Genomic DNA, 13400 nt, shown 5'->3' on the forward strand with positions numbered 1-13400 from the left:
CTGGTGTCCTGCACCAGGGAGAAAACATGACTATCAACAATAACATAGTCAATGCGACTTTTCTTATTCCTAGCCTCTTCTCTCCATGTGAATTTGTGCACATTTTTATGTTGGAACATGGTGTTAGTAATAACCAGTCCATGTCCTGAGCATAAATCCAATAGATATTTGCCATTATTATTATCTTTGCTCTTTTCTCCATATTTTCCCAAAATATTTTTGTATGTCTGACAATGATTTCCTACTCTGCTATTCAGATCCCCAACAAGGACCAACTTTTCCTTTTTCATTGTGTCAGTTGCTTTCTCTAAAGCCTCAAAAAATTCCTCCACTTCATCCTTAGTAGAACCTTCTGTGGGACCATAGGCACAAATAAGTCTCATTGTCCATTTCCCCATTCCCATATTTGCCTACATTACTCTACTTGAGACTTATTGCCATTCAAGAAGATTAGCCTCGTATTTTGTGTTGAATACTATGGCTACTCCTTCTTTTCCTTGATTGTCATTGCCTGAATATAACATTTTGTATTCATTGCTCAGAAAGATCTCACCAGTTTTTGTCTTTTTTGTTTCAGTCACTCCTATTATGTCGATCTGGTACTTATCTAATTCCTCAGCTAGCTCCATTTCTTTGCCATTCATGCTTCTTATGTTGATAGTACCGATCTTTAACTCTGGTGATGTTGAGTTGGGTTGTGTTTTCAGATCTGTTCCAGTAGCTGACTTTTTGCTGTTCGCCCTGGTTCCCTGGCGAAAACAACAGGGGCCTTGTTTAACCAGGTGACACCCCAGCCGGCATGAAATTTTGTCATGTTGTACCATCATTTTTTATTTTGGTTTAACCAATAAGAATACAATTTGGTCGGCTAAATCCCAAATTGCCAGCCCATCGTCGTTCGTTCAGTATCCAAGTAGATACTCAACAGGGTGCACCACGAGAAGGTGAGGATTGGACATTAGGTCAGAAGCCCTGGTCAGTTCTCTGCATTCCTTTAAAGGCTATGTGGAGGTCTCCTCTTAGTTATATAGCTTTGACTCTTAAGCACCCCTATTTTTGTACATTTGAACAGCAATTTGAGCTATAACATCCCTGAGAGCCATACTGCTGTTGTTCAATACTGACGTTCTCGATAGTCTACTACCACACATATAATAAACAATGGCACGTAAATAGAAGAACTGGAATTTTAATACGTTTTTTATTTTTAATTATCTAATACAATTAACCTGTGCTTCTTAGTTTTCTTAATATCTTCAGTCTTTTATTATTGTTTCTTCTACCTACAAAGATTCCTGATGATGGCCATAATAAGCCGAAACTAGTTGTATCATTAAAGTTTTCTAACTTATTCTTGGTTTGTTAGTCATTAAATATCTTTTTTTAAATGTATCATGGTAACCGCTTTAATGCTCACACACACACACACACACACACACACACACACACACACACACACACACACACACACAAAGTGGCCAACATTATGGAAACCTTTTGGAAAAAGTATTTTTGAGGTTTGATGGCTCATAACACCACTTTTGTTTGGTGTAATACCATAAAATTATATATCAATGGAAAGATAATTTAATCAAGAATGTAATGCAACACAGTTTGTCAATTATCTGTATTGTATGAAAAGTTATAGCCAGATAACCAGAAAAAAGAAGCAAAACTTGCTTAGGTTAATATGAAGTAGCTTTCCTTCATTTGAATGTAGCCAATGAGCATGAGTGTTTAGAGAGCCAATCAGGTGTCATCTTGTTTTGGCAATGAGCCAATAAGGTCACAGTAGGATTCAGCTATTGATGTCATGTATTGGAGCTGAGAGGAGGACATTTGTCAGTGTGTTAGGTGATTGCTGTCAAGTTGGTTGGTTTTTTTTTTGTGTTCTTTCATTTAGTGAGCTTGTAAAATGTAATAAAATTATAGAAATGGTGCAAAGAGTTGACTGGTCACCAAGAAAGTAATGTAAAATAGTACTACAAAGTGAAGAAGTCCACAGTTATGAAGAAATTAGAAGAAAAATTGGTTGGAACTTAACCAAAGGTGGCATTTCTAAATTTTTGAAGAGGTATAAGGAGACTCAGTCACTACAAAACCAGACTGGTAAAGGCACAACAGCAAGTGATGATAGAAGAATTGAGAGACTGTGCCTATGTGACAGAAGAAAATCATCTGGACTGTTCGGCACAGACTGCAGGAATTTGGTCTAAAGCTAGAATTCCACGAAAAAAGCCATTTTTATCTCTCAAACAAAGGTTGAAAAGATTAAACTGGGTTAAAACGCAAGTTAACTGGACAGCAGAACAATGGGACAGTGTTATTTGGAGCGATGAGACCAAAATCTCCCTGTTTGGTAGTGATTGCATAAAACACGTAAAGAGACGCAAATCTTCTCCGTAAGAATCGGAGAAGATTTGCATCCTGATTGCATTACAGCTGCTGTGAAACATGCACTTAGTGTTATGATCTGGGGTTGTATGACATCAAAAGGTGTGGGCAGAATTTGCATGATTAATGGGAATATAAATGCCCAAAAATACATGAATGAAATACTTGAGCCCAAACTGAAGCCTTCTGCATGTGATCTTTTCTTAGATAATGAAGCATTTATATTTCAACAGCTTCATGATGTCATGTTGCTGCTGTGTGCAAAAAGTGGTTTCAAGATAATCATATTCCACTGCTGGAATGGCCTGGGAATAGCCCAGACCTTAACCCAATCGAAAATCTATGGAGCTGACTAAAGAAACTTGTTAGTCAGAAGCAACCCACCATTAAAACCCAATTAATAGAAACAATAATTCAATATTGGTTTCACATTATAACAGCTGCAGAACTAAAAAAACTTGGTTCACTCCATGGGAAGGCATTGTAAGGCCGTAATTAATGCTAAAGGTTACCCATCTAAGTATTAACTCACATTGTGAGAATTTTTGTATATCTCATTTTTTCTATGTGTTTCACTTTTCTACTTTATAACTGCTGTTCTAATAAAAAAATCCTTCATAAAAGTTATTGCATTACATTCTTGATTAAATTATCTTTCCATTGATGTATAATTTTATGGTATTACTCAAAAAAAAAAAAAAAAAAAACTGTTATGAGTCATCAAACCTCGGAAATACACTTTTTCCAAAAGGTTTCCACAATTTTGGCCACTAATGTATACTGATATATAATTGCATTTCTATATCAGTTATGGGCATTGAAAAGTTACAAAATGTATAGGATAGTTCTAGGTTGCAATCTTTGGAAAAAAAACGTTTCGGATAATTGAAGCTATATAGACAAAAAAAAAGAGGAAGAAAAGTTAGTTTATTAGGTTCAAGTTTTTATACTAGTGGAATAGTCCAGTTGCCACTAGCATTTTTCTAAGATAGAGGGAAAAAACATGAGAGGGAATGCATCTTTTTTGTATAGGTGGTAATATCATAATTACTGAGTCTTTTATTCTTACAGCCTTGCCTACAGGAGCTGCTAGTCCATCTACTCGAGCCAAGAGGCGAGCTCAGCGTAGACTCACCCGTAATGAAAGCAGATATCATTCAGGTAAGCATCTCTTCTTTGCGAAGCCATGTACTTGAAACCGTATACTGGTAAAAAAAAATCACAATATGCAAAGTATTGTGATTAATATTTTTAAAATTTTTATATAATGTTTCAGATTGTTCTGGAAATTCATAGTTTAGTTATGTTTGAGAAGATTAGCATTTTAATAGTTCTATGTCAGTCATGTGAAATTGCTGAAGGGAGAGTAATGACTACAGAGAATAGATCTGAGCCAGGTGAGCAGTGAGATGCAAAAACAGAAACATAAGGTAGAAGAGATTAAACGAATGCCTATGAATGGGGAGGTGATGAGAATGAGAAGACAGATGGGGACAAGGGGGGGTTGGCAGTGCAAAGATGAACAGGAAGACAGTGTGAGAAAGAAGGATGATAGAACAAAAGTGAATGTGTGAACAGACAAAGGAATGGGATGTCCTGAGAAGTTGTGGAAGCATTTGGGTCTGAAGAGGGTTGTGGGTGGATAACGAGAGAGAGAAAGTGTGGGGTCATATCGAAGAAGTGGTATTGGTGGAACTTGTCATATACACAGAAATGAACTATTGTGTTCAGATACGAATGCCAATAGTATCAGATATAAGGGAAATGAAATTGTTGCAGTCATCGAGTTTGCCACTCCAAAATTGTTAGAATAAGTGGGACAGGCTTGGATGAGGATGACATTCTGACAGGAATAGATGGAAGGGCATGACATTTTTTGTGGAGATAGAAAAGGCAAAAAAGGAAGGGGAGTGCTGTTGATGATAGAAAAAGAAGTTAAAGTTGTGCCCATGTAATATAGAGATGCAATAGGGAAATATGGGCAGTACTGTATAAGACAGAGGTAGATAGAATGACATATTTAGTTGGATGTTGATATAGACTGTAATGTGGAAGACAGTGGTAGTGAAATATATAAGAAAATTTGCCAAGCAAATAAGAAAAAGGCGATCATTATGGATCATTTTAATTATGGTAATATAGATTTAGTTGAAGAGATAGCATGAGTAAAGAGAATGAATTTCTTGAATTTTTGAGGGTCAGCTACCAGAAGGCATGAGGTCTTGGATTTGATTATCTCATTAGAAGATGTTGTTATAAATGAGGTGTCTAATCTCCCTCTGGTTGATGAGAAGGAGTAGTATAAGATGAGTGGTAATGAGTAGTTCCATGAGCAGACAAGGAAGGTGACTCACTATGTAAGGATTGCAAAAGTGCAGGATGGGCGATGCTTAGCTAATCAGGCAAAAAAAAAAAAATCCTAGGGAGTTCTTTCAACATGTAGCTGGTAGAAGAAAGAATGATTATAGAAGGATGATTTTGGTTGGTGAATGGTATAAGGATAATTGCTGTGGAGGATATAGTTGATATTAAATAAAATTATTATTTCATCCTCATAATATGACCTCATGCATAACTAAAGTGCAGGGGGGGAAGGGAGGAGAAGAAGGGACTGATTGTGAGTGAGCAGGAGGTATATGGTAAATTGAATAAACCTGATGTTAATAAAGCTGCATGATTAGATAATGTATCACCATGTCTTTTGAGGGAATGTTCCACGGTAACAGCAGCTTTGACATGCTTGTTTAATATGATACTTATACTAAGCCCAGATCCAAACAACTGTGGAAGGAGGGTAAGTTTGTTCTGATTCATATGGGAGGTGATGTGACTTAATCTTTGAATTATAGGCTAATCTCTGTGTCGTGGTTAAAAGTGTTGATGTTACTGGACATCAGGGTTCAAAATTGGATTGACAACAGTAGCATTCTCTTTGGTGGATAGCTTGGGTTTACTAAAGGAAGATCATGTTCTAGTAATCAACTTACTTATTGCAACAAGTGCATCGGACAAGGTAAATAAATATACAGGGATATAATTAGATTTTGCAAAGGGTTTTGTTAGATTGTTACATTCCTAATTGGTAATTCGATTAGAATGGATATGGTTGGATAACAGATTAGTGCATTGGTTTGAATTCAGGTTGACTACCTGATAGATATCAGCAAATTGTGTATTGGGGGGGGGGTAATATCTTGAAAGAGGAAAATCACTAGTAGTGACTTTCTTCTTCTTTCAAACCAATTTTTTTGTCTCAAGGGTCTGTTTTGGACCATTATTGTTTAACTTGCACGTTAATTATATTGGGAAAAGTTTCATTGGGGAATATGTAGTTGCTTGCAGATGATGCAAAGTTGGAAAGATTCTATGAGGAGTAGAGCAGAAGTTATGGCTTTACAAGAGAAGTTGAATACATGTAGTGTATGAGCAAATTTTAAAGGTTATAAAATTTGGGACACAGAGATAGGGTGCAGAGTATACAGCTGGAGATATTTTGGAGAAAGTGGACGAAATAACAGATCTGGGAGGGGGGGGGGAGGTGATTGTGGATAAGGATCTCAAATTTAGCAGACACATTGTTAAAATTGTTAGGACAGCGCAGTGGATTCTGACAATGTGAAGGACACTGATGTACAGAAATAAGATTATTCTTCCATGAACTACTATCCAAGCCTTTGGTCACATGGTTTTAAAAAGGATGAAGAGATAATGAAAAGAATTCAGAGGCAATGGCCTAAGATGTTCTGGTTGTTGGAATGTTGAATGTGAAGAAAGGTTGAGAAAATGCAATTTAGAAAGCCTAGTGGAGGATGGGGGATTTGATAGTGACATATACATTGGTAGGGGACTATTACCATATTAACATTGAGGGTGTGAGCAGGAGAGTGAAAAGCTGGATCTTTTGCATAGTGTGGTAAGGTATTGGAATGTTTTGCCTGAGAGTATGGTGAGCGCAAAGACAAATGTATTTATAGTACGGTTTGATGAGTCTGTATGTGTGTCACAGAGGAAACTAACACATTCAGTCTTTTGACTCTATGGAGCTTTGATAAGCATAATTGGCATTCTTAATTATACTTGCCAAGAAATTCTTGTTTAATTCTTTACCCAAGTATAAGCAAACAGGATTTGCATGTGAAGTATTCACAACTAGATTACTTGTATATAGAAGCTGATGACATCACAGGAATTGTCTTGGTATCCTGTAATCCAAAGGACACTTCCTTTTGAACATGATAATGCTAAGCATTATAAAGGAGAGTCACTACCCATATCAGCTTCAATCTTTGTGTTCTCATCAGTGGGAGGAAAATCCAGAAAAATAGCAAGTTGAATTAATGCTAAAATCATATATTTTCCATATACAAGAAGGATAAAGGTGTATCCCATTATTATTAAGATACTCTGGATTAGAGATAGTTGTAAAAATTATTTTCACTTGGTTTCAAAGTAAATTTCAAAGGATATGAAACTGTTACTGAAAGTAGCATAAAAAAGAAAAAAAGAAAACAGTGAGAGAGTTAAGATAATTTCTTACCACAAGAGGACAGGGTTGAGTTTGAGAAGAGGGGACTATGATAATGAGCGAGTCAATGTGTAGCTTATGCATGAGGAATGAGGTGGAATTTTAGATGTATGGAGTGAGGTTGACAGATGAAAGGACTTATACAAGGTGGATGGTTTGTATTTGAATGGATTTGGTGTTTAGAGTTTAGATAAAGTATTGTTGACTGAAGTGAGATTGGAGGTGATCAAACAGGAAAACTTGAACTTTTAGGGAGAAAATTGTTGAGTGAGTGTACAGATACCAGTGAGACAGTTCAGTATAAGAATGTGCAAAAAAATGCCTAATTCTGCACTCACTGGTAACAAACTAGAATGGGATAGCTAATGTAAAGCTTAATTGCAGCAGTGGGCTTAGGGGGCTATTGCACTTTATGTATACTAATGCCAGGAATATTCAAAACAAGGGGGAGGAATTTTTGGCATTGGTTAGTTGATTTTGCCATAGGCTATTGGCATTGGCGAGACATGGCTGACAGTAGATGATGTAGTATTTTCAGAGAGGATAGAGAGAAAAGAATGGGGTGGGATATTGTTGATGATAGCTGATGAACTGCACCCAAAGAAAGTATGAGTTCAACTGGAGGCCAGTGAAAATATTGCATTTGAGGCCATCAGGTGTGAGATAGAGACCAACAGGACAAAATATACAGTCGGTTGCTGCTATAGACCAGGGGATGTGAAGGATGATGTGGATAGTATTCAGGAAGGAAATGGGATTTATGCAGTTATTACTAAAGAATAAGTACCTGAGGCAGCATGTGATGGAATGTATCAGGGATTTGAGAGTGCTAAATATAGTAATTTACCTTACAACTGAAGGTAAATTAGCTGGTTTCATACTGGTAGAAATTTTCCTCTTCAAAATTCAGATGTTTTACTCTAACAAAACAGACAAGCTAGCCAAAGAATACTATTATTATTATTACGGGTATCTCCATGGAGTCAGTAGACTCATCGCAGGAGACCCAAACTAATCAAAACAAAATCTATTATATCTCTTCTTGAATTCATTTGCAGATGAACTCACAACTGAGTCAGGCAATGCATTCTACTCATTCACCACTCTCCAGGCGAAAAACCTCATCCTCACACCCTTGTTAACCACACTTTTCCTTAATTTCCAGGAATGACCTCTTATTCTTCCATCACTATCACACAGCTGAAACATTTTCCCTGCATCAATCTTATAAAAACCTTCTAGTAACTTAAATGTTTCAATCATATCCCCTCTTCTCTGCCTATCAACCAACCTCTGCAATCCACAAGCTCTCAATCTTTCAATGTAGGGAGCATTTTTTACATTACTCACTAACTTAGTCACTCTCCTCTGAACCCTCTCCACAACCTCCTCATCTCCAAGGAATCCAGGTGACCAGACCTGAGCACAGTAATCCAAACGTGGAAGTATCAATGCTTTATAAAGGGGAATAATAACCTTGTTATCTCTGCATGTTAGTGTGTTCCTCAATAACCAAGTAATCCTATGTGCAATCTTGGACACCTTAGCAATGTGTCCCCTGAACTTCACCTCCCTATCTACGAACACCCCTAAAGTCATCAATCTCTTGGAGTATTGTTCCATCAATGTAGTACACAGCTGGTAATCTTTTAATCCCAAAATGCATAACTTTACACTTTTCCACATTGAACTGACATCCATTACCTTTTGCCCATTTTACCAGCTTATTTAAATCATCCTGCAAACTCTCAACATCAACTTGATTTTTTTATTGCGCTATCCAACTTTGCATCATCAGCAAACAACTGAACATCTCCCTTTAAGCCATTTCCTATATCATTTATGTACAAATTAAACAACAATGGCCCAAGCACAGAGCCCTGAGGCACACCACTGGTCACCTGCCTCATCCTGGACTCTGCTCCTTCTGGTATCTCTCCCTGAGCCATTCTTTTATCCCTATCACCAGTTTACTTCCATCCCCATCTGCTCCAATTCATGCAACAGTATTCCATGGGGTATCCTGTCAAAGGCTTTAACAAAATCCAGAAGTACCACTGTGTAGCCATTTCCTTTGTCTAACTCAGATGTCATTCTATTATAAAAAGCTAATAAATTGCTAAGGCAGGATCGACCTTTAACAAAACGATGTTGGCCCCTATTATAGAGTATCACATCCTGATCCACCCATTCTAGAATTTTGTCTTTAACCAACTTTTCCAACACTTTTACCACCACTCCTGAGATGGTGATTGGTCTGTAATTAACCACGCAGTTTTAGAGCCACCTTTACGAAAAGGGACTACTTTGCCTTCCTTCCACTCCCTAGGGACCATACCAGAGTTCAAACTTAAGTTAAATAACCAAGTAAGAAACGTTGACAATTCCTTTGCACATTCACGCAACACTCGAGATGATATTCCATCTCAACCTACAGCAGTGTTTGCATTTAAATTTTGCAATATACTAAGTACTGCTGATTTCTTAATCTCACATTAGTTATTGCTACAGGTGCAGAGATGCAGAGATCAAAAGTCTATCACTTGGGTGATAGACTTTTGAAAAGTGATCACTCAGTAACTCTACTATTACATCCGAATTTGTCACCTCAATACCATCAGCACCCAGTAAAGTTATCCTTCCGAAGTCACTCTTCCTTTTACTTGCCACATAGTGGAAGAACTCTTTGGGATTACCCTTGATCTCCTTAGCTAAGGTATTCTCATAATCTGATTTAGCTTTTCTTACTATGCTGGTAACCTTCCTAGCTTGAGCCTTGTAATGCTCATGTACTTGATCGCCTTTCTCCTTGTAAATTCTCCGTAACATTTTCTTTTTTTGCAGATCAAGCTTGATACTACTAGTCATCAATCTAACGCCTACCTTGTTTTTCTTCCTGACCATAGGGACACAATCTGATATTGCCTTCTTCAGATACCCGCTGATTTTATTCCATGCACTGCTAACATCTTTCCCCTGCAATATGCTCTGCCGTGGGACTGCTGCAAGCTCACTCCAGAGCTTGTTATAATTGCCTAACCTGTAGTTCCGTATATACCCCTTCTTAAGAGAGAAATACACAAATTTTGCAACCTCCCAAGTCAATACCACATGATTGCTCTCACCAATTGGAGGTAACGAGGACACCTTACTTATGCATATATCCTCTGAACTAATGACCAGGCTCAACAGTCTCACACCACGTGTCCCTTCAGTTATGTGCTGTTTCAAGTAATTATCTCATAGAAAATGTATGAATTCCATTTCCTTTTTGCCACGTGATATTTCCTCCTTCCAATTGATATCACCATAATTAAAATCTCCCATAATCACTAAGCCTGCACTCATTGCACTAATTTGCTGATGCATGAATTCAATATCACCCCCTATATCCCCTGGCCTATTGCAGCAACCAACTGTATATTTTGTTGCGTTGATCACTATTTCACACCAGACCGCCTCAAATATACTATCATTCACATGTCTATCATCTTGATATACTACTTTTTTGGCTGCAACTCATCAGCTATCATCAACAGTACTCCTCCCCTGTTCTATCTTCTCTATCCTGCTTGAAAATACTGTTCCCATCACATTCAATTCCAGTGACCACATCTTCTGCTGACAGCCAAGTTTCACTAATGCCTACAACTTTTGGTGAGATTGCACTGACTAATGCCAAAAATTCTTCCCTCTCATTTCGAATGCTTCTTGCATTAGTATACAAAAATTGCAGATTCCCTTTCGTTTTTGTACCAGCTTTAGAACTGGTATACATGTCACTAATTTCAGTAGTCACATACCGATTTGTATCCCCTCTATTCTGCAATTTATTCCGCGAATAAGGATCAACAAATATACAATCACTGCTTAAGTTTCTCCCTCTTACACTCAACCTTTTCAGTTTTAGTTTCCCTGCCCAATTACTTCAACTTGTTCAGAAAACAGTAACTTCTTCAATCGCTTATGACTTTCCATGTTCAGATGCAACCCATCTCTTGCATACAGCTTTCTTTTGTTTTCAAACACACTCCAGACATCAACAAATTCCATACCTCTTTTTTTGTACATTTGCAATCATATCATTCATTATCATCACTCATCTATTTAACTCATAATTGTCAAAACAAGGCAGCACATTGACACTTTTCTTCTTCACGATATCTAACAATGTTCTTAAATCTTTTGCTACCTGATATATACTACCACTCAGGTCATTTGTAAACACCATAACTATCATCTTTTCTGCATCGTGCATTTTCTGCATTGCTAAAGCCACTCCTCTATTGTTCCACCAGCCAATCACTCCTCAGGCATATCACTCTACATACCCTTAAACATTGAATTACCATATATTGTACCACTCATAACATCATACGAACTCAAACAAGCATCACTCACGGCCTCATTTTCTACACTATTTAGCATGACTCTCCCAGTTTCATTATTCAATGCTCTTGTACCTGCTCCCTCACTCTCACGGCATCTCGTTTCTTCTGGACCTCTTGTGCTTTCATTCTGTCGACTCCCATTCACTCCCATACTATTTATTACTTCATCAATCACCAAAGACTCTCCCATACTTAATCCTGTTCTAGTTACTTCAGCTTGAGTAATCTCCATAGACCTAATTTCTCTGTTCAACCCATTTAACTCAGTTTTAATTTCCAGAACCTCCTTACTGAGCACTTCCAGTTCCTCCTGCAGAAGATGAAGGTCACTTTTCATTTTCCCCGAACTCCTGCTGCAGTTCATCTGCTACAGTCTCGACGTCTGCTTTCTTTCCTAATTGCTCCAGCCTATTCCAACACTTCTCACACTTGTTGACGTTTTCATTCTTCTCATTTAGCCAAACAGTCCACAGTTCCTTCGCATTCCTTGGCGCATACATATAGCACAATTTGAGACAAAAAAGGCACACTATACTTTAATTTAAAAGCACGTTTTCCAGCACAACTCAACACGACCACCAGGTTCACTACCCACACTATGTTGACTTCATGATATTAGTTCCTTGGGCATAATTCCAGCCAAATCCAATCTTCAACCTTTATTAACCCCTTAACGTACCAATTAAAAATCAGAAAGTGGTCGTTTTTCTGCCAAATTTTTGTGAGAGTTTTGGGTGAGGGCGATTTGCTGGATCAAATTGTGCAAATGCAAACAAAATAGCCAATATACGCTGTTGGCAACTTTTCTCGGCTGAAAGGAAATAGGCACAAGATTGTCTAGTGTCTATATTCAGTTGTATTTATATGTGAAACCAAAATTCAAAATCAATTTTGGTGCAATAAACAAAAGACGTGTCACAGACATCTTTGTATGTTAAGGGGTTAACATAGTGAAGGTAAATGTTAATGGAGACAGCTTTAGATTACTTTCAAATCCTATTTCTAATTAATGATCACCAACTGTTTTTTAAAATCAGTGAACGATCTTGTTTTTTTTACCCATTTTTTTGAAAGGTACAGCCAAAACACTATTAACAAAATTCTCTACAAGACCTCAATAAAAAACAAAGACAAACCAGACTACAATAAAACTATAACCATTCCTTACATTAAAGGGACATCAGATAAAATAAACAGAATACTACAAAAATACAACCTCAAAGACACCTTTAAACCTCCTGCAAAATTTAAAAAGCTTACTCAACTCATCCAAAGACCCACTCCCTCCGCGCCAACCCTGGAGTATACCATATTTATTGCACCTGTAACATACCATATATAGGAGAAACAGGATGCACAATTCCTATCAGACAAAAAGAACATAAAACAACACATTAAATATAATAATTATGAAGCTGGCCTTTCTGATCATGCCCTGAACACCTTACATAGAATTGACTGGAAAAGCACTAGTTGTCTACATCACACCAAAACATGGTACGTACGTAAATTTAAAGAAGCCTGTTAGATTATTATCAACCACCCCAATCTGAACAATAATGATGGTCTAAAAATCCCAAACACACGGAAGGCATATATTCGACCCACGGAACCTTCCTCTCTAAGAGCAACTATAAACAGGACTATAGAAAATCCAGAATCCTAAATCAGAAATAACAGTTGCAATGCTAAAAATAGGTCATCATTGTTATTGAAAGAAAACTATCTATAAGAAAGAATGTTTATTCATGTTATCATAAATAGAATTTAGCTTGATGTAGTTTATAAATAATTTTCTTTTTTTTTTCACTAGAGCTCATGCCAGTAGAATAACTTGTGATCAATTCATTGTTTCTCTAGCTTACTGTATGTAATGTAACTTAGCTTGTCCTGTATATTTGTATATGCTCCAGATGATGATCTTAATATGGAGATCAAAACATCGGGGTATTAAAGGAGTTATTTATAACACGGTTGTAAAGTCCATAATTTCTAAAATGAATGCTGATCACCGTGTAACACTAAAAGAAAGGGTCATTCATCTGTAATATCTGGTTACTTCATGATGGGTTACCAGTTGCTAACTCATC

At 37.2% G+C, this 13400-nt stretch overlaps 1 protein-coding gene across 1 annotated transcript in view; it reads left to right on the top strand.

Moving 5' to 3' along the window:
• The window catches only part of LOC150108732 (disco-interacting protein 2-like), a 936780-nt gene that overhangs the window by 113356 nt on the left and 810024 nt on the right, over positions 1 to 13400 (top strand). Inside the window, exon 5 of the mRNA XM_090416186.1 lies at positions 3466 to 3555. Within this exon, the coding sequence (XP_090272312.1) occupies positions 3466 to 3555 (90 nt within the window). The remainder of the gene's footprint in view (positions 1 to 3465; positions 3556 to 13400) is intronic.

Source organism: Typopeltis vanoorti, chromosome 3 (genome assembly GCF_054136105.1).
Source record: "Typopeltis vanoorti isolate ZY-2024b chromosome 3, IOZ_Tvanoo_1.0, whole genome shotgun sequence".
NCBI lineage: Eukaryota > Metazoa > Arthropoda > Arachnida > Uropygi > Thelyphonidae > Typopeltis > Typopeltis vanoorti.